Here is a 20,802-nt window from a genome sequence, read left to right on the forward strand (position 1 = left end):
CTGGTCCTGCCCCTGCAGGTGGGTACCTAGCTCACAGTTTGGCAGTCATGACCGACGCAGCCCACTTGCTCACTGACTTTGCCAGCATGCTCGTGAGCCTCTTTTCTCTCTGGATGTCCTCTCGACCAGCCACCAAGACTATGAACTTCGGCTGGCAGCGAGCTGGTGAGGACCCTGGTGGGGGTGGGAATGGGGTTGGAAGAGGGAGCGGGTCAAGACGTGGGTTCTTTGGTGCCTGCAGTAGTGAGTGAGGCCCGGAGGGTGACTGGGGTCGGGGAAGAGGATGTCAGTTTTGGCTTCTGTCCTCTGGCAGCTCCCAGGCTGACAGAGAAGCTCTGGTCCCCTGTCCTCTGGGCATTTCCAGTCTGCAGGGAAAGGAGAGTTCACCTTCCTAAGAAATGAAATGGCCAGACTTCAAGAACAAATGACTGTGGCATTAACGGCACATAATTCCATATGGAATAATTTCCTGGGCAGGGGAAGGTCAGCAAAGCATTCTGGAAGATAGAGGCTTTAAGGCTAACCCTTTAGTGCGTCTCTGGGCCGCATTGTCATTTTCCTCTTGGTGGGAGATGGCCCAGTCTCCTCAGAAGCCTCCGTTTGTCAGCCGAGCAATAGGTATATATTTTAATAAGTCAGTTTCTTTACATGTAAAACGAAAGGGTTGACCAGGTGACTTCTGCAGTTCCTTCTAGCTCTGACGTACTCTGATGAGTGGTGAGGTAAGGTTTGACCATGCCAGCCATACCTTCGGCAGAGCCCGGTGGATCCAGGCCCTGACTTCGCAGGGAGGGGGCAGGGGGGAGCATGGAGGGATGGGGAGGCCTCCTCAGTCTTAGGGCCCCATGCTAAGATGGGTATTGGGGGTTGGGTTCTTTCTCAGAGATCCTGGGAGCCCTGCTCTCTGTACTGTCCATCTGGGTCGTGACTGGAGTGCTGGTGTTCCTGGCGGTGGAGCGGCTAATCTCTGGGGACTATGAGATCGAAGGGGGGACCATGCTGATCACGTCGGGCTGTGCTGTGGCCGTGAATATCATGTGAGTGTGGCCTTTGTTCCCTGTGAGTCCTCCCTCCCACTTTTCACACGCACATCTGCGTGCCTGCTCTCAGTGGAAGGAGGCCATGTGTCGGCCACAGGACCAGAATTTCCCTAGTGGTCTGAGCTCTGGTTCCTGGAACGCCTCAGTCCTGCCTCAGGCATAGGCTGAGGCCATGGAGAGCTAGGAGTTTGGGGCAGCATCAACTCTACCACCACCCCCTCCCCCCGTATGTGTGCGTGAATAAACCAGGAGCCTTCATACCTGAAATGGGAAGGGGTGAGTCTAGCTCTTACAAGGGCAGATGTCCCTAGGGCAGAATCCCAAGTTCTTTTTCAAGCTGGTGTGCCTGAAGTCGCTGTCAGTTAGAGGCAGGGTGTGTGGAACATGGGTGTCTTTCTGGGCTTCCTCTCCCTTGGTCAGTGGTCTTGGGCAAGTCACTTCCCTCTCTAGGCCTCAGCTTCCCCTTCTGCGAAAGGGTGGGGGGAACAGGATGACCTCCATGGTGCCCTCCTGTTCTGAGATTTGGCATCTTTGTGCCCAGATCTAGCCTGGCATTGGAGCTGAGCCGTTCTCCTGTGGCGCTCTGAACCAAGGCCAGGTGGGTTGGGGATCCTCACCAGGCAAAGGGAACAGGCAGTTTGGGGACTAACAGGAAGGCCGGCCCTACTGGGGGGCCTCTACCTGCCATGTCAGTGAGCCCTTGGCTTTGTCTCTGCTTCTGCAGAATGGGGTTGACTCTTCACCAGTCTGGCCATGGGCACAGCCACGACAGCAGCCAGCCGCAGGAGAACCCCAGTGTCCGAGCTGCCTTTATCCACGTGATTGGGGACTTTCTACAGAGCATAGGCATCTTGGTGGCAGCCTATATTTTATACTTCAAGGTCAGAGCTGGGGACAGAGGGAGGTAGGCTGGGGGTGGGGGTGGGCAGGAGAGTATAGATCCGGGGGCTCCTCTCTACACGTGGCCCTTTCCAGGTTCTAGCTCCCTCCCAGCTGTGTGCGGAGAGGAAAGGAACATTTACCCAGGGCCAACCAAGTGTCAGCAACTCTGATCTTCACAGCAATCCTGAAGAGCAGATGGTGTTTTCTGCAGCTCAGAAAGGTTCAGTGACTTGGATAGTGTCACGCAGCTGGGAAATCGTGGAGCCAGATTCAAACCCCCAGGCCTGTGTGCTGCCAGTGCCTGGGTCTTGCCCGTCGCATAGACGCAGAGTGGTGTAGTGGAAAGAGCCAGGCGTTGGGGCTGACGTCTGGCTCCACCCCTTGCTAGCTGTGTGATACAGTCCTTTGAGCTCGCTGGTCCTCAGTTTCTCCATCTGTAAACTGAGCTGTTGGACCATTGGTGTCTATGATTCCTTTCAGTTTTGTTGACACTTCAGTCCCTTGGGCAAGGAGGGGTGGGAAGGGACTGTGCCTTATCCTGAGCTGTGATCTGTGCTGCCTGTTCTTGTGGACACAGGATGAAAGGCAGAGAATGGGGAGGCAGAGCCAGGATGAGGCTTGTGCCCACTCTGCAGAGTGCCCCTCTCCCCGACTCAGCCCGGGGTGGGAAGGGAGAGAGAGGCTGAGGTGCTGGGTGCTGAACCACAGCTCTGCCTTCCCTTCTTTCTGTAGCCAGAGTACAAGTATGTAGACCCCATCTGCACCTTCCTCTTCTCCATCCTGGTCTTGGGGACAACCTTGACCATCCTGAGAGATGTGATCCTGGTGCTGATGGAAGGTAACCTGGGCTTGGGGCTCTCCTTTTGCTCTGGGCTATCCAGCACTAACAACGTTTGGGGGGAGGGGCAGGGGAGTCCCAGCACGCTGGCAGGGAGCCATGGTCTGGAGCCTGGCACAGGCTGGAAAACCTCCTGGGGCCCCAGGCCAGTCTTGGCATCAAGCTGAGCCCTCAGGTGTGGCTGTTCCTAGAAATGTCCCCTGGAGCGTACCTTCCCTTCCCTCTAGCCCCAGGGTGTCCCCTCCCCTGCTGGGGTGTGTCTTCCCTGGCTAGTCAGGTAACTTTCTACCACCGGATGCTCCTCCCCTCCCCCCGTACACCTCCTCAGTCTCCGTCTGCCTTCCCTCAGCCAGAGAGAGGGACGAGGAGGGGACGAGGATTCTGCCTCCCGTTGCACAGGAGGCAGACTGAGGCTCAGGAAAACGAGGTGGTGGGTGTTGGACAAGCCTCTCAAATCCCCTCCAGCTCACTGCCTTCCTTTCTGAGGCCTCCACCTCGGGAGCACGTGGCTGGGCTCTGGAGGCTTCCTCGGTGCTGGCAAACGGTCCGTCCTGTGTTAACCACATTCACCAGCTTTCTTGTGCCCCAGGGTCTCGGGTCGTGGGGCTCTGGGCAGCCACGGTCAGTCCGAAGTTGGCCGCTGATCTGGAGTCGGCGGGAATGTCTGGCTGCAGGTCAGAGCATTTTCCCCAAGAGTGTGACGGACCCAGATACAAGCGATGATGCTGATGCCCCGTGTGGCTGCGGGGGTCCCCAGGTTCCCCTCTTCCCTTCCAAAAAATAGTGTTTGGGCACCTGCTCTGGGCCAGGCAGTGTTCTAGGCACTGAGGATACAGTGGTAGACAAAACAGACTCCCGCGCTCGTGGAATTTCCGTTTTAGAGGGGACACGGGCAAGAGACTGACTGACAAGGTCATTTCAGACAGTGTCAGGCATGAGGAGGAAAATACAAAAGGGCAACGTGGAGATCATCGGGGAGGTGGGGGCAGCATCGGATCTGCTGGGGTTCTTCTCTGAGGAGACAACATTTGAACAGCAGAAACCAGCAGGGGCGGGAGGGAGCAGGCTTCTTCAGTCCCTGTCCCCGCCGCCCTCAGGGACCCCCAAGGGTGTGGACTTCACGGCTGTACGGGATCTGCTGCTGTCGGTGGAAGGGGTGGAAGCCTTGCACAGCCTGCACATTTGGGCCCTGACCGTGGCCCAGCCCGTGCTGTCTGTCCACATCGCCATCGGTGAGTGGCCAGGATCCTCAGGGCAGGGGGAGGGACAGAGGCCGCCGGAGGCCTGGGGCCATCCCGGAAGCGCCGGATGACCTCGATGTCTGCAGCACGTGGCTGCTTTGAACCTGGCCCCATGTTGAGTCCTTTATAGACCTTAGTTCATTTGGTCATCACAATCCCATTTATAGATGAAGAAACTGAGGCTGGGGCTGGGGTGGGGCGGTCCTGTCACTTGCCCGGGCTTTGACAGCTCCTAGATGGCCGAGCAAAGATTCCCAGCCTCAAAGCCAGGGCTGCCCCTGCTCTTGTGGGATTGTGTGGGATTGTGCCAGGTGTGGGAACCCGAGGGTGGCCAGTGCAGGGGTGGAACCGGGGGTCTCCCTGATTGCCGGTACCCTGTCCTGCTGGGGGTGGGGAACGAGCTAGGCTCCTGATCATTCCCCAGGGCCCGAGAGTGAGTAAATCGTTGTCCGGTGCCTCTCCGATGTGTCCTCTTGGCCCCTAGCTCAGAATGCAGATGGCCAGGCTGTGCTGAAGGCAGCCAGCACCCGCCTGCAGGGCAAGTTCCACTTCCACACCATGACCATCCAGATCGAAGACTACTCTGAGGACATGAAGGACTGTCAGGCGTGCCAAGGCCCCTCCGACTGACTGCCTGGCCAGGTGCCAGCTGAGGCATGGACGGGACCAGCAGCTGGTGGGGTTGAGTGCCTCCAGGCCCCGCCAGGACTTGGGCTCCCCTGGCCGTGTTATAAAGCGGGTCCCTCTCCTGACGTCTCCTCTGTGTTCAGTGTGAAGGAACTGTCCCCTGCGTCCCCCATCTGACTAGATAGCCAGTTTAAGGATGGAGACTCAGCAGGTGTAAGGGTAGTATGATCCCGCTCCTCCAGCTTCTGGGTTGGTGCCTGGCGGGGCTGGGTTTGGGCCTAATCCTCAGCTAACGCCTTCCTACCACCAGCCTCTGAAAAGGCAGGGAGGCACAGTGAGGGGTGACAGAGGGGAGACTGGCTCCAACGTCCCCTTGCTCACCTGCCGTATTCCTCATTTCAGTCTGTCTGGCCTTTGCCTTACGAATCTATGAAGAAGCCCCTTCTCCCTCTGCCTCTAACAACATGGTGTAAGGAGGCCTTGGGGCTTGGGAGTTGTGAGGACCCTGCACTCTCCGACCTGTCCCTCTGAGGTGGGAAACCAGCGGGCCCCTGAGGCCTGTCTGTGCCTTAGTTACTTCAGCTCTGAGCCACATGTTTCCCTTTCTTGGAGGGGGGAGGCTTCTGACCGTGTCAGGACCTGGGTGGTTTCTTCTTTCCTTATTCCCCCAGCCCAGGAACCCTGTGCCAACACAATGATTCCCTTGCCTCAGGTGGTGGTTGGGGGGGGGTGCAGGGATTTCAGTGTGGGTTCTGCCCTAATAACCCTACAGCCCCTGGCCCACTTCTCTTGTCCTGATAGAGTCTCAGGGATCTCAGAGCCTGACATGCGATGTGATTGGGCCAGCGCTGTGGCTGGTGTGGCCTGACCCGCTCAGAACTTGAGGATGGAGGACAAAGGGGTTGGTTGTACAACGGATGGGAGACGGCTTCTTGAGGTGTATCTAGATTCCCAAATTAGGGGCAGCTTGTGTTTACAAGATGAGGAGGGGAGACTGGTCCCTAGTCTCACAGAGAAGGCAGCACCACCACTCAGTAGGTGGCCCGAAGGTGTCATCAGAGAAGGAGAGACTAAGAATGAACCTACCCTCACAGGGTTGTTGTGGGGACCGGAGCCAGAATTTGTTAAGCACCTGGTATTCCTTGCAGAGTGCGTACTTTGATCATCACGCCGGAAAGATGCTGCCTGAGGCCACCTCGCCAAAGGCCAGGTGGGCTTCCTAGCCTCCCCAGGGCCAGCACTCTGTCTTGACTCTGCCCTGATTTGTGGCAGGAAGAGGAAGGGTTGGTCACTCGCCTTCCCCTGTGAGCCTCTCTCTTCCCGTCTGTGAAATAACCTCTTGATGCCTTTCAAGCACTGTCGTCCAGGCTTACCTGTGGTCTAGGTCGTTGGGTTCTTCAGCCCCTCAAAATCTGTGGGAAGTCTGTGGCCTGGAAGTGTGAGGCGGGGGACCACTGAAGGCTGTGCTCTACTCTACTCCAGTCTCTGGGGAGTCAAACCCCTTCTGCCCTCCAGGCCCCGGGAACCTGGATCCTGAGCTTTGCTGTGTGCCAAGTCCTTACACCCCTCTCAGGAGACTGCTTCTACAGATGAGAAAAGCAAAGCTCAGAGAGGTTGAGTCTCTGAAGTCACACAGCCACCGAAGCAGGTCGGGGTTTCTGCCTCAGTCACCCAGGCCTCCGTCTACAGCAGGAGCCGAAAACCTGGGCTGCGTGTTGGTACAGTGTGAGCCCTTGGGCCTGGCAGTGCCCTCCATGGGTAAGGCCATGCCAGGGCAGTTAAATATCTGGGTGCCAGAGCTGTGAGTGGGAAGGGGAAGAGTGCCTCCTTCTCTTGGCTGGGCCTGGCGCTTAGAGCCCTCCCCACCCTGGGAAGGGTGCCTGGGCCACAGCTGTGTTCTTCCTCACCCACCTTCAACTGTTCTTGACCCTGGGCCAGAATGCCTTCCGTCCTCTTTAACCCCCAGGTCCCCCTTCGCCTCAATAATCTAGCAGCCCCATGCCTCCCAAGGGAGAGCCCTCTCTGCACCCCAGTTGTGACTGGTTCCAGGGAGGACCTGAGTCATCCAGGGGCCAGAGGTCAAGCTGGAGGGTGGGGGTGGGAGGCCTTGGAGAAGCCCTGGGGGACAGCATGTTCTGGCCAGCCAGGGTGAGCTAGTCACGAGAGTTTCCAAAGCCGCGATGCCATCAAAGCAGGAAAACACCTGACACCCTGGACCTGGGCTGGACCCATCACCCCCACCTCTCTAGGGTCACCCCATTCCCCCCCAAGCCCTGAGTTCCCCCTCCCCCACGCAGCTGCTGTAGGGGTATTTATAGCCCAAGCATGAGGGGGCAAGGACACGCGATTTATTTCGGAAGTGATAATTCCAGTTCCAGGTGGATGAACCCTGGAGAACCCAGCAGCCCTTCCCCCACTCCACTGTCATAGCCAGGGGCTCCAGACAACCCCATCTCCCACCCAGCCCACCTAGAAATGGCTTCTTAGTCCTGAGTATGTGGGCTAAAGGAGTGGGGCTGTTCTTTCAAGTTCCTCCCCCTAGTGTTTAGACCTCAGACTGCGCCCTGCCAACACTCCACATCCCCTTGCCCGGTCCCCCCCTGACCGAAGGGGCGTTTAGAACTCCGGTCCCTTTACGGGAAGAGGGAGTGTGGTGTGGCGCTGACACCTAGTGGTCGCGGCCCGAAGTACAGAGCCCTGGGCTGGGCTGGCACGGACTCCTTGCGATCCTCTTTCTCCTTTGGCCCCATGGCTCGGCTCGCGCGCCAGGTAGGGAAGGAAGTCCTGAAGCTGGCTTCTCCGTGCCTCTTTGTGCGAAGATCGGGCCTGGCAACCCAGGCATCTGCAGGTAGCTGCCTTACTGCCGGACTAGGAACACCGGAGGTTGAGGGAGGATGGAATTTTGTCTCACTTGGCACACTCTCCACACTCCCAACTACGGCACAGGGCCGGGCACACAGTTGATGTCTTCTGTTCGTCAAATACTTGTGAAGCACCTGCCGAGCCAGAGAGAAGAGGACGTGGCTCTGCCCTCCTGGGGCTTCCAGGCTGGCCCTGGGGCCTGACTGTACCTTGCAAAGCAGCAGGAACAGTGTGGGAAAGATGCAGCTGTGAAAGCGCAGAGGATCTGGGTCAGGGATGGGGGTCAGGCAAGTCCGTGGGGGAGGCGATCTGAAAAACAGGAGAAGTCTGCTCCCGCAGAGAAGCTGAGAAAGGAATTCCAGGCAAAGGATCAGCGACAGGTGAGGGCATAGTCGCAGAGTAAGCGCCGGGCACCTGCGACCTGCCAAGAGCTGCTGGAGTGGAGGGTGGGGCGAGGCCCCGCGCCTCGGGGCACTGGGCTGATTGGCTAATAGGGATCTGACGTGTTGGCTAACTGGCAGCCTTGATTGGGTCTCCAGATGTCCAAAGGGAGGGGGCTGAGCCCTCCCAGCCCCTTCCCTTGCAGTGCCCCCAGGAGCAGGGCTGGGGGCACTGCTGGTCCTTCCTAGGGCTTCTCCAGGCTGCGATACTTCTTGCGCAGCACGGACACCGGGTCCTTGAAGAGCACTGGGTCCAGACGGAGGCGAGAAGAAACCAGGGGCATGGAGCCAAACTCCGCCGCCATCTGATTGATGCAGTCCTGGGCCGGCGGCTGCGACTCTGGGCCCCCAGGAGTCTAAGGGGGAGAAATGCGTTGGAGGTCTTCTCTGTCCTTCTGAACCCACCCCCATGCCCCTGAACCCTGCAGCAAAAAAGGATTGGGGTTAGACAGTGAGAGGGAATCCCTTCCCCAGCCAGCGCCCTCCCCCAGCCGACCCGGCCCCCTGTATCCTCACCAGTAGAGGTCTGGCCTCCAGATGCTGCCTCCCATAGGGCACCTTGATCGGGGGCAGCTTGGTGACTGCTGCTACTAGGAAGTTCATCAGGATGTCCACACAGGTGGGTGCTCCATCTGCCAGGGTTCTCAGAGCCTCGGGCAGGGAGTGGGTGAAGAGGGTGTGGTAATACCTGGGCAAGGGGGATGACAGGGAAAGGCTGCAGCCAAATTCACCCGCCACCCCTTCCTGCCAGGCCCCGTTCTCCTCCCTCCTGACCTCGCTCTCCCTTTGACCTCAAACCCCATGCCTCTTTAGAAACCCCTGCTCCCGTCTCAGCCCTGGCCGCCTCAGAGAGCTTACACCAGAAATACAAACCTCTCTACTGTTCTGTGCTCTGTGGTTCGTCACCAGCAAATGGTGTCCTCCCTGCCCCCTCCCTTACAGCTCCATGAGGCCCCCACTCCTGGGCTCTGAGGTCTGAACTCAGCCAGAATGAGCTGGGGGATCAGCTGGTTCCAAGGCCATTAAACATGGCAGCCCTAAGACCTGCCTCAGGAAGGCTGGGGATTAACCAGATGCCGCTGCTCCGGGTGGGCCTTGCTTCACGCCGCCCTCCTACAGAACCACCTAGGCCCACCCTGCAGACCTTAGGGGTATTCACTCTGCTGAGGATTGCCTGCAGAGCTCCTGGGTAAAGGCACTAGAGGTTCTGGGTTCCACATACTTGGTTTAAACACATCTAAGGAACCCCTCTAAAGGGGCCTTCCAGAATTCAGTCCCTACCCCAAAGACAGGTGCTTCAATCGACTTGTGGAAGGCCTGGGACAGTCCCCAGCCCATCGCACACACACTTACAAAGCTTTAGGGCCATTCTCTCGTCACCACCAACGCCAACCCCAAATTCCTATCCTCTACCTAGCTCTGTTTTAAAATAACACTAGCTACCATTTGTTGACCGATTGTGTGCCAAGGCCTTCATCTGGTTTTCTCATCTGATTATCACATCAGCCCTGTGAGGTGAAAACATTTTCCAGATAAGGAAACTGAGCCTCACAAGAAGTGAGGAGATCTGCCCATCACACAACTGGGATGTGGCAGATCTGGGCCTTGAACCTGGATCTCTGGGCTCTAGGTTGACTGCTGTGTTCCCTCCCACGCCACCCTGCTCATGGTTCAAGAAGGGGGTCTCTGGCCCTCTGCTCCCAGAGCCAGGCCAGCCATCTGTACCTGTGGTAAAAGGCAGCTGATGTGAGAACCATGGAGAACTCGTTGGCCGTCTCCGCAGTGTAGCCCCAGCCACCCCGGGCCTCATCCCAGAAGTGGCTCCATGTCAGGAAGCCCACCATCCGCTCAGGGAAGCTCTGCCACACCACAAAAGCAAAGTCCACCTGGGGAGATATTTAAGTGAGGTATGAGGAGGGACTTCCCGACCAGCGGGAACACCCACAGATAATGGAGGCAAGGCCAGCCTGGCCGAGGGGACTCAGCAGAGAGGAGATGGGAGCATGAAAGTTTCCAGGAGTGCTGGGGTGGGGGTGGGGTTCCCAACAGGGAGCTAGAAACAGTGCTTTTTCAGCTGGGAGCTGGAAACTGTTTTCAAGAGTCTGCCAGAAGCTTCTAGATTGCTAAGGAGGAGGCTGATCGGCTCGCAGGGGTGGTTTCAAAAGCAGGAGCGTGCACCTCTGCCCTGGTCATCTGCTCCTCCCTGCTCTGGGAATCTGGGGGGCTGCCCACGGCCCCTCTGGCCCTGTCCCCTCTACACCCTGGGCTCCTCTTGGGCCCCGTCCTCACCTCACTTGTGGTAAGACTGCTGTGCGCGTCGAGGCTGAGGATGGCATCAGTGCTGATGGCTGTGTGCGGCAGGAAGCGGTCGCTGGCCTGTGGTGGGAGGGAGGTGAGGCCAACTCAGCCGTGGGAACCCTCCCCAGGCTCCCACAGGGACTGTCTAAATAGCCGCGACAGGGCGGTGACAACAGCTGGGCTGCCTGGCCCTGGCGCCCAGCACTCACTGCAGCTCTCTGCACCTCCATTTCCCCTTTGGTAAGATGGGCAGATGGTACCTCGAGGCCCTTCTAGTTTCGACGCCTCGGGATTCCTCCTGTCGCATGACATGCTCACCTCAACCCTGGGAGGGGCTATCAGACATCCTCCCTTTGAAAGCAACAGGTCCAGAGAGATGAAGGGACTTGCCCAGAGCCACACAGCACGCGGTCGGCCCCCACCCTGGGTTCTCAGAAGCCACCCTCCTCCGGCTCAACCTGCTGCCGTCTGTCCTCATTTCCTCAAGACCCCACGTTTCTCCTCTAGCTCATCCAAGGCAGCCAACATACTCCCTCTGCCTGCCCTCATCACGTGAGACCCCAGTTCTCTGGAAGCACAATCGACAAGGGTCAGGGATGGACGAGCATCGTCTCCGTTGGGCCCGCAGCTGAGACCCACGTCAGACAGCCCGCCACCCGCACCGCGCAAGCGAAGCCTGCGTGAGGAGATCTTCAAGTGAGCTGGGAGGAGGGCCCTCCCGACCCGCTGCAGGCCTGCCTGGGCTCCAGGTCTGGCTCAGGCCCGGCAAGCGCACCCTGCGTGCGCCTCCCTGGTTCCCAGCATGTGGGGGCTGGAGCCCTGCCTGCCGTGCCCCCACCCCGCTCCTCACCTTCCTCTGCCCGGCCAGGACAGTCAAGGGCACTGCTGTCTTGGGCCACCTGGGTGGGGGTGGCTTCTCACTGCTCCAGAGAACCAAGATCTAGGAGAAAAACGGGGTGTTCCCGCAGTCTGGGAGAGCAGCTCTATTTGTGGGTTTGGGAGAGTTTAGTTGGAGCCAAGGCCCTTTCAGCGCTGCCCTGTTTTTTGCCCCCGGGGCTTCAGGAAGGCAGGAGTTCTGGTGACGCGAGGTAGCTACAGATCGCGTTAGAGCTGGAGAGCGTTGTGGTGGCCCCTAGCCTGGGCCCCGGCCCCTCACCCCGTCCCCATCTTCTCTCAAAGGCTTTCGTTCTCTTCTGCTCCTTTATCATTCACTGCCCAGCTCAAACGTGCCATCTGTGGAGCTGCTTTTCCTGTCCCCAGATGAGCTGAGGGCTTCCCTTCCCCGTGAGCCCCCTCAAGAGTCTCTGTGGCTTCTCTGGAAGTGAGGTTTGACAACGCGAGCCAGGAAATGCTAACCGAATCTGAATCCGGGGCAGGATCCTTTCCTGCCTTTTCTCTGCTTCCTCCGCATCAAGCCCACAGCCTGGCACTGAGAAAATGACCGATGGGTGAGCCCACGAGTGAGCGCATGTCTGTTTACCTCTCCAGCCGCCCCAAAGGGTACCTGCTTTTTACACGATTTCATCAGTTTTCATGGGGGGGGGGCAGGGAGGAAAGGAACAAGGACATTGGGACTTAAAGAGGAGGGCAGTGATGGCCCTTGAAAACCCCTCCTGTGCCTCCCCCCCAAAAATGTGTGGTTACACTTGGGGTCTAGATGTCTTCAAGGGTCCTGCCCTTTCCCTTGCCCCCACCCTGGATCCCAGGACCCCAGCTGGCAAGGGGGACAGACCTGGGCACAGTGCTGGGAGCCTGCCACCGCCTGGATGAGCTTCAGCGGGGGCTGGCCTGGGTCCCCCACCCAGATCAGGGCGCTGAACCTGCTTGTAGGCCGAGAGCCTGGGGGAATAAGACAGAGGCTGTCAGGGTGGGAGGGGACTGGACCCCCTGAAGAGTGACCTGAGTGGGGGGCGGGGGACTCCAGGAGCCAGGAGAAATGTTGGAGAATCAGGGAAGGGCCTGGCAGGGCTCTATGGTTGAGGCTGGGACAGACTTGAGAAGAACTGGCAAGGGGACTTCAAGTTGCCCCATCCCCAGGGCATACCCCGTTGTAGGTGGTAGAAGGGGAAGTCCAAGGGGCTTGTGGAAAACGTGGGCAGGGCCAGGAGGGCGCCTGGGGGGCTGTTCCATAAGAGCGATGGGTGAGCGGATGCTCCAAAGATCCGGTCCTGAATTATCTGTGAAATGAGAGAGGGCTGTGCTGAGAAAGTGGCCGGTGTGGTCGTGCGCAGGGTCTGGGGAAGCGCAGACCCGGCGTAGCCCCCCCCCCCTTCAAGCTCCTGGGAGGGCTGCCTCTGCATCGCTGTCCGGATTGTTCAGAGAAGTCCAGAGTAGGGGGCACTCAGTGATGGTGCCCAGAGGTGGCCGATGACGATGAGCTGGCTGCCTCCTTTTCCTTCCTCACTCATGGCAGACTGGCTAACAATCGTGACATTCTTCCCGGACCCAGAATCTCCTTTAACACAGCACTCCAGGCAGCCACTGCCCATCACCTGGGCTGACATGTTGGCACATGCTTCGAAATCTATTGGCCAGAGCCATCCCTCTACAGATGGGGGAAACTGAGGTCAAGACTGGGGAAGGAACTTGTCCAAGAGCTCAGAGCCAAGTCTCAGATGCATCCTAGAAGCCTCTTCAAGGGGGAAGTCCAAACAGGCGGCAGAAGAGGTATCCAGAGAGAGGGGTGTGGAGAGGGAACAGGGATGAGGCAGGAGCCAAGCACCACGGCCCCCATCATGGAAGTCCCCCTCACCTCCAGAGTGGTATGGATGACCTTCTCCACGGAGGAGAAGTAGGCATCCCATAGAAACTGGGTCTGCTGACGCAGGGCAAGGACCCGCGTGGGGGGCATCTCCTGGAGGGCAGCGAGGACCTGAGGCACAGAGGGAGGAAAGGAAAGCATGGCGCCTTGTCAGGCTCTGACTGACTCTGAGATGGGGCCACCCAGGCTGGAGGTCTGGGAACCAGAAGCCTTCTCCCCAAGGTTTTCCAAGTAAGCTAGCAGCAGCCACCTTTGGCCAAGTCCCAGGTAACAGTAAAGAGTTCAAGCGTCACACAGAGTTGGGCCTAAATGCCACTTAGTAACTGTGTGACTGTGGACAAACGACTCAACCTCTCTGAGTCTGTGTCCTCATCTGTAAAGTGGGGATAATAATAGTACCTGCCTCATAGCGTAGCTGTGGGGATTAAATTAGATAATACAGGGTGCCTGGGTGGCTCAGTCGGTTAAATGGTTAAGCGTCTGCCTTCCTCTCAGGTCATGATCCCAGGGTCCTGGGATTGAGCCCCGCCTCAGGCTCCCTGCTCCCGCTGGGAGTCTGCTTCTCCCCCTCCGCCTGCTCATGGACACATGCGCTCTCTCTCAAATAAATAAAAGAAATCTTGAAAATAAATAAATAAATAAAATAGATAATAAATATTAAGTGCTTAGCATATGGCAGAGACTCAGTGACTGGTAGCTATTATTATTAACTACTCTACCAGTCTCGCTTCTCAGGGGTCTCGAGGCTTATGCAGATTTTTCATAACCAGGCAAAATTAGTTTCATCAGCTGGAAAAATCACTATGCATTTTGCTTTCCCACCCCAGCCTCCATGGAGGCACTCAGATTTTGGATTTTTTGTGGTTTTCCCTTAAATTGGTCGAGTCATGGGTGGGAGTCATGGGAGATTAGCTGGTCTAACTTATCCCATTGTACAGATGGGGAAACTGAGGCTGGAAAAGGCTCAGGACTCACTCTCAGAACCTTCAGGAGTCTCTGCCTCTCTCTGATCCTATGGGAGCCCCAGAGGCTTGGGGCTTGGAGCAAAATCATGAATACACACATACAGGTCATAGGGATGAGGACTGAGATCAGCCTGGGGGCCGAGATCCCGGGCTCCTCCCGTGTCCTGGGTCCAGTCTCCACCCTGTGGGCAGGGCCCTGAGCTACCTGAAACAGGAGCCTCTCGTCAGCTACGATGGCCGCCTTGGTCCAATCGATGACCTCGGAGAAGGGCAGCTCCCACCGAGGGCTGAGAAGCACAGGGATGCAGCCAGCCTGGGGGAAAGCGGAGGCACTGGGGAGCCCACTCTCACCCTACACACACTCCCCCTCCCCCAGTTCCAAATTAGCAGCTGCTTGGGTTGGGGGCAAGGGGTAAAGAGGAGAGAAAGGTGGTTTTTTTGGGCAGTGGGGTTTGCTCTACAGAGGGTGTGGTGAGCGCGGGTGCCGGCAGCTCACTGTCCCTTCCCATCGGCCTAGGCCCGGAGAGCCTGCCAGCTCAGGAGTGTCTGGGGACAGGGCCAGGGGATGCCTAGCTTGGCGCTGTACCTGCAGGGCTTGGAGGAAGTGCAAGGCATCAGGACCGTGGCCAGGGATGAGGCAGAAGGTGGCATTGGGTAGCGTTGCCCCCAGGTGGGTCCTAAGGAGGTACAGGAGGGGGTCCCGCACATATGAGGCCCGAGACAGCTGCCCCTCATCCCACTTGGCTCCCTTGATGACCCCCTAACCCCCCACACCAACACTCCCAACTTCACAATGTGCAAACCCACCATCTGTGCTTCATATGTTAACAAACACTCATGCACGCACACAGCCACACGGAACACTGACACAAACACAAGCTTCACACCCGCCCCTCCCCCATGGTGGGCTGGAGCCCTGGGTTCTAGCTCTGGCTCTGCCCTTGGTGGGCTCAGGCATGTCCCCCTTCTCTTCTCTGGACCTCGGTTTCCTCATTTGCAAAACGGGAGGTGGCGGGACCAGCTGTTTCCAAGGCCTGGTCTGAGGCACAGGTTTGCCCCCCCACTGCTCTGCCACACGCAGATTCTCGGGCGGCCCTCACCTGAGTGGCCTCCCTGCCCTGCCTTCCCCTCATCCCGAGCGCCCAGGCCCATGAAAGTTTCCTCTGTCAGGAGGTGGGCTGGGCCCCCAGCCTGGAACCGCACAGGAAGCTGCTGCCCAGAGGCCCTCACATCCAGAGGACAGGCTTCCTCTGTTCCTCCCACTTCTCCCCCAGCCCCAGGGCCACACTCTGTGTGTGTTTGTGGGGGGAGGGGCTTGAGTCACAGACGCCTCGGAGCCACCTCCCTGGGACTGCCCACCCAGGGAAGCAGCGCCCATGACCTAGCTACTGGGAGGTGCAGGGTGGGTGTGGAGGGGGCAGGACTCCTGGGCTCAAACGCCTGCTCAGAGTGGGACTGAGGAATAGGGCCCAGAGGTCCCACGACCCTCCTCAGCTACAGCCTGTCTGGTCTGAGTCTGAACCATTGAACAGATGGGGAGACTGAGTCTCAGAGAGACTCAAGGACTAGCTTAGGGTCTCAGAAAGGGTTAAGGCAGAGCTGGCTTACTCCTGCCCCTGGGTTATTTGAACTACCCCAGGGCTGCGGCTTAGGGGTCTCTCAGGGGTTCTGCCTGCTGCCTTGTCTCTACTGCTCAGGTGGCCACCAGGCTTCTGGAAGAAGCCACGAGTTAAACAACGGGACTTTCTCTAACTCTGGTGGCACAGCACCAGCCAGCTACAGCCCTCCTCCCCGCCCCTCCCCCCCAACAAAGCCCTAAGGGACTGAGAAGCCCTAAGTTCAAGGCTTCCGAGAACCCAGAGACAAAGAGCTTTCTGACTAAACTGTACTCGTCAATCCTCACTGACCTCCACTGTTCCTCCTCTGTCTCTCTATCGTCCCTCAGCCTGGAACACCCCTCTCTGCCTTATAGTCCAAGGAATTCCTCCTACTTGATCTTTTTTAAATATATATTTTTTTGTTTTAAGATTCTATTTATTTATTTGAGAGAGAGAGCGAGAGCGAGAGCAGAAGCAGGGGGAGCAGCAGAGAAGCAGACTGACAGGGAACCCAATGTGGGACCTGGGATCATGACCCTGAGCCGAAGGCAAACACTTAACCGACTGAGCCACCCAGGTGCCCCTCCTCCTACTCGATCTTAAGGTCTAAGCTCAAACCTCACCTCCTCTGGGAAGCCCTCCTTGATCTTTCCAGAGATGGCTTCCTCCTCTCTGCTCCCACAGTAAGGAGCCACGCTGACCTTCACTGAGCACTATTCTGAGTGCTTTACATGCAGTCACTCACTTCATTCTCACAGCCCTCCCTCAGAGAAGGGAGGTCTGTGCGGTTAGTCCCCTGCTTTCCGGATGAGGGAATGGAGGCCTAGAGAGGCCCTCAGCTCTGAGGGAGAGAAGCCAGCAAGCCAGGCAGCTTGCACAGCATCTCTCTGCTTCACACCGTGGCTCCTACCCAGGGGCTTGCCTGCCTCTCCCACAAGACCAAGCAACTTGAGGGCTGGGGCCCTTCCTTCCTCATCTTAGCGTCCCCAGGGCTGAGTCGAGCCCCCGGCCGAGACTGGGCATGTAATGGTTGCTCAGGCTGTGATAAAGGACGGACCCAGGGCCAGTGGGCCCAATGTCTGAAAGGTCAGTTTCGGCACCAATTCTAGTACTGGGTCTGGCTGACAGTAGCCAGGGGGTAGCCTTGGGAGATGGTGAGATCCCCATCGGTAGAGGTATGTAAGCAGAGCTGTATGAGCCCCTGCCTTTGTGCGTGTGTGCGTGCGTGTGTGTGTGTTACGGAGGGGACATCATGGCGACTGCCTGTGAAGTCTGAGGGGTCTGTGACCATATAGGCTGTTTGCCACAGTGCCCAGGGATGGAGTCAATGTGGCTCCACGGGGCTGGACATAGGCAAGTCCACATGTGACTTCTGTGTGCCCTTGGCACTTGGGCCTTTGGGGCCTCTCTGCCATAAATAAATAAATATGTATATATAATATATATTTATATAACCTTTGATAAAGCATGGGTATAAAAACAAAACCACTGGGGTGCCTGGCTGCCTTAGGTGGTGGAGTGTGAAACTCCTGGTCACGGGGTTGTGCACATTTTAAGATTACTTAAAAATAAATGAAGACATTAATATTATATATTAGGGGCGCCTGGGTGGCTCAGTCAGTCAAGCGTCTCCCTTCGGCCCAGGTCATGATCTCAGGGTCCTGCGATCGAGCCCTGAGTCCTGCTCAGCAGGGAGTCTGCTTCTCCCTCTCCCTCTGCCCCCCCCGCCCCCGCTCGTGCTCTCTCTCAAATGAAATCTTTCAAAACATATATATTAAAACATTTTCTTCTACTTAAAAGTATGGTTTTTCCTTCTGATTTTCAAAGAAATGAAAACGTTTTCCTGGGCCCCTGAAAGTACCATGGGACCTAGGCACGGCGCCTCCTATATCATTTTAAAACATGCATTGAATTTATGTAAAAAAAAAAACAAAAACAAACCTAAGTGGGGGAGAGCATAGGTACGCGTCGTTTGTGCAGACACAGTACCTCAGAACAGACGGGAGAGAAACTAGAGACGGTGTTTGGCTCCAGGAAGGAAACCTGGGTGGCCAGAGACAGGGGCGAGAGGGAGTTTGACTATATACCCTTTTGTGCCTTTGGAATTTGGTACCCTGTGAATGAATTCCCTATTCATAAAAATAAATAAATAACAATTTAAATGGGTGGAGGCTTCTTCCAAAGCAACAGGAGACTGTTCACCGAGGGTGGAAAAATACAGGCTCTGGAGCCAGAAGTGCAGGGTTGAAGCCCAGCTCCGCGGTCGCCCCATCACCAACTCGAGGGAGGCCATGGCGAATCAAGGAGCTCGTCACCAAAGGGCCTTGGCTGTCTCTCTCCACCTCTCTGAGCCTCAGTTTCCTGTTCCCTGAAGGGTACTTGAGGGTGCCTGACTTGTGCGAAGGGCCCCCCCCCCCCGCCCCCGGCCGTGTTCACTGCCTCCCCTCCCCTCCCCCACCCTCGCAGGCCCAGTGAATGTGGGACAGCGGCTGTGGGATGGTGGCAGGGGCTGTGAATTGCCTCTTTCTCTGGCCAGTACTTGCTTATTCAGGCCACCTTCCGGGGGCTGCCCTGTGACTGGTGGCCTCCCTCTCTCCCTCTGTCCCTGTCCCATCTGGCTGCTTCAGGCAGCTGCCTGACACCTCAGGGAAACTGAGGCTTAAGCTACTCCAGAGATTACAAGGCCTGTCCCCTGCAGGGGGGCTGAGGCCAAAGACAGAACCTGTGAAATTGCAGAGGACAGTCACAGGCTGCCAGGCATCACACCTCAGAAAGAAATGCATCCACACGCTACTCAGAGGCTGGAAAGCCTTGACCAGTTCTAGCCGACCTGGGATCAAGCAGTCAACCTTCAGTGAGTCAAGAGTTCACCTACTGTATGCAGCTCCCTAACTTTCAGTTTCTCAAAGAAGTTCAGCTTAAAATAGCTTTCAGCTTCACCAGGGCAGTAACTAAAGTCAGCCCAAAGAAGAACCTTCTGTAAGCAAGAATAGCTAAGAGCCTAATCAGAAAGGTCAGGCGGGGCCATGGTGAACCAGAGAACTTGTTCACTGAAGGTGAGCTCCGTCTGAGCTCTGAGCTTCAGGGGCCTGGGGTGGCGGGGGTCCCGATCTTTCTGATCACGGGCGAGGACGTTCTAGGGATGGGTCCGGGCAGGAGGGCCTGGGGGCTGACGAGGCAACTGCATTCCTACCTCTGGCTGTGGGGCTCCCTGGTGACTGCCTTGAAGAGGCAGAGGGATTGCATTCCCAGGAGAGCCCTCTGGCTGAGAGAAGCCCCTGAGAAGCAGAGGCAAAAAGGGAGCTTGGCCACGTGAAGAATTCCCAGTGGGGAGTGGAGCTGAGAATAGCCCATGTTGTTCTAGGAGAGAACAGCGGGCTACCTGAGGGATGGAGCAAGGGAAGGACACCAGAGTGACAGGTTCCAACTCAGGTCTGCCCCAGAGAGGGAGGAGGAACCCTGTGCCGCTCGGGCCCTGGACGGCCGCAAAAAAACTTGAGTTCCTGCCTGCCCAACCAGCCTCTGGACACCTCCAGCCTCGCGGGGGTGCAGGGGGATCAGGGTACTTAGGGATTAACTGCTTTTTCACTTGAGGTGTGTCACTCCAACTAGCCCAGGAGGGGAGTTTCTGAACAACTCTCCGTGTCCCATAGGCCACCATGCCCCTCACATGTCTCCAAGGCGGTTGGGTTGCACTGGCTGGAAGTTCTTCTGTAGGTCTGACCTCATTCATACTTGCTGTTTCCTTAAGAGATTAATCCCCCAACTGAGACACAAGGGCAGCTTCCATCTGTGACCAGTTCTCAAGCTCCGTAGCTCTCAGGTATGTGATGGGTTGATCATACACTCTTGGTTAAAACACAGAATTCTAATGCTGCAGGCTTTGGAAACAGGCAACTCTGCATTTCAACACTGGCTGTGCTCTCTGTCTGGATGGCCTCAGACAAGTTACTTAACCTCTCTGAGCTTAGCATCTGGTACACAAACAAATGATAGCAGTTGTATTATTTTATTATAACCATTATTTATAATTTAGCACAGAGTGAACACAATAGACATATACGTTAAAATATTAGGAAAGGAGGAACTGGAATAAGAGAAAAAGAGTAAGTGGGAGTGAGTCGTATTTTTGTTTTTACAGATCCCCCAGGAAGAACTCCAAAACCGACTTTGCACACCCCGTGTGGCAAAGTACCATCTTGGTGGGGGGGGGGCGGTTCTCACTGTCTAATTTGAGCAGCAGGAGGCCAGAGTTTGCCAGGCCTAGCTGGTTCTCCGGTCCCATCTCAATTCCGCCCTCCACCTTGGCCTCTGGGCTCACTCCATTGCAGATCCCTCCCACCCAGCCCCCGAGGGTAAAGGTCCACTTACTGCTCGGGTCCACGGTCCTGCTCACAGCGCCCATCCCAGGGGCAGGCAGATGAGTCAGCGCCTGCTGTGCGCCACCCGCCCCTCTCCTCTGCCAGGGCTAGCAGGGGCACCCCAGGGTGGGGGCTGTGCTGTCCCAGCTGGCCAGGTGCCCCACCTCGCAATGGGTGGGCTTCAGGAAGAAGCGGGAGGGCCACATCAAAGCCAGGCCGGAAGGTGTCCACTGTGGGGCCGGCCTTGGCCACCATCGCCTGTCCCAGCTGGAAGGTCTGGGGGCAGAAGGCTGGGTGGAGACTGAGGACCAGATGGTTCCTTCCCCCATTCCATTGCGGGGGCACCGGGCTGCACTCTCCAGCGGGGGCTTCCAGGCGGAGGAGGAGGCAGGCCTCATCAGGGCTGATGGAGTGGTAGCGGGAGCTCTCAATGGAAGCCAGGATCCCGCGGTGAGAGTCAGAGATCGGTCCAGCCACCGGGTGCACGAACACCTTGAGACGACCACCCCTGCACTTGGAGACATCAAAGCAAGATCCCCAGTCGCAGCTGCCACCACGGGGGCCTCGAGGAGATTGAGGGTCATCTTCTGGGAGCTCCCCAGGCTGGGAGAAACGCGGCAGGAGCTCCGCATCCAGCCAGCGGGGCCAGCCTTGGGGGGCACCTGCCCAGGGTCTGGCAGGCACTGCCAGGCGGAGAAGGGGGAAGACTCTCAGAAGGACGAGGAGCCAAGAGGCCGACAGTGCCAGCCAGAGGGACTTTCTTCTCCACGACTGCATGTGGCCACCCGCAGCCGGGGCTGGGGGAAGCAGGAGGAGCAAGGCCTTGAGGGTGAGTCGCTGGAGCTGGAATCAGCCTTCTAGTTCAGCCCCTTCATTATACAGATGGGAA

General features: G+C 57.4%; 2 protein-coding genes across 26 annotated transcripts in view; one reads left to right on the forward strand and one right to left on the reverse strand.

The window, feature by feature from the left end:
* Positions 1-20,802, forward strand: part of SLC30A2 (solute carrier family 30 member 2) — a 40,595-nt gene that overhangs the window by 2,340 nt on the left and 17,453 nt on the right. For 16 of the 24 annotated variants that reach the window (XR_015722832.1, XR_015722829.1, XR_015722835.1 and 13 more), the window contains exons 3-8: positions 19-165; positions 884-1,037; positions 1,765-1,921; positions 2,655-2,760; positions 3,858-3,992; positions 10,736-20,742. Coding sequence is in view for 4 of the 24 variants with exons in the window: in XM_045782703.2 (XP_045638659.1) it covers positions 19-165; positions 884-1,037; positions 1,765-1,921; positions 2,655-2,760; positions 3,858-3,992; positions 4,486-4,631 (845 nt within the window). In the remaining 20 variants the exon portion in view is untranslated. Of the gene's footprint in view, positions 1-18; positions 166-883; positions 1,038-1,764; positions 1,922-2,654; positions 2,761-3,857; positions 3,993-4,425; positions 4,754-5,030; positions 8,817-10,735; positions 20,743-20,802 lie in introns of those variants that run through there. The other 8 variants (XR_015722830.1, XR_006776974.2, XR_015722847.1 and 5 more) reach the window with 8 other exon arrangements.
* EXTL1 (exostosin like glycosyltransferase 1) lies at positions 6,955-20,690 on the reverse strand. Of its 2 annotated transcripts, none has more exons than XM_045782700.2 (11): positions 19,924-20,690; positions 14,541-14,631; positions 14,160-14,267; positions 12,981-13,100; positions 12,273-12,405; positions 11,961-12,067; positions 11,079-11,168; positions 10,220-10,306; positions 9,656-9,816; positions 8,447-8,618; positions 6,955-8,286 (listed from the first exon to the last, which is right to left on the reverse strand). In XM_045782700.2, the coding sequence occupies exons 1-11, from the start codon at positions 20,688-20,690 to the stop codon at positions 8,116-8,118; spliced, it is 2,007 nt and encodes a 668-aa protein (XP_045638656.2). In that variant the 3' UTR covers positions 6,955-8,115. The 2 variants fall into 2 exon arrangements, with proteins under 2 accessions (XP_045638656.2, XP_087714826.1); XM_087858700.1 differs by having other exon boundaries at positions 8,217-8,352.

This window comes from Ursus americanus, chromosome 33, assembly GCF_024610735.1.
Source record: "Ursus americanus isolate L20-20 chromosome 33, mUrsAme1.1.p, whole genome shotgun sequence".
In the NCBI taxonomy this organism is placed as follows: Eukaryota; Metazoa; Chordata; class Mammalia; order Carnivora; family Ursidae; genus Ursus; species Ursus americanus.

Bases quoted from the DNA above. Each gene is read 5' to 3' on its own strand.
- EXTL1 (XM_045782700.2), bottom strand. From the start codon at position 20,690: ATGCAGTCGTGGAGAAGAAAGTCCCTCTGGCTGGCACTGTCGGCCTCT. The intron at 11,169-11,960 runs GTCTGTCCCCCT...TTTTTCTCCTAG, and splicing joins GCTCCCAGCACTGTGCCCAG to ATCTTGGTTCTCTGGAGCAG. The intron at 8,287-8,446 runs GTGAGGATACAG...TCTCCCCCTTAG, and splicing joins TGGAGGCCAGACCTCTACTG to ACTCCTGGGGGCCCAGAGTC.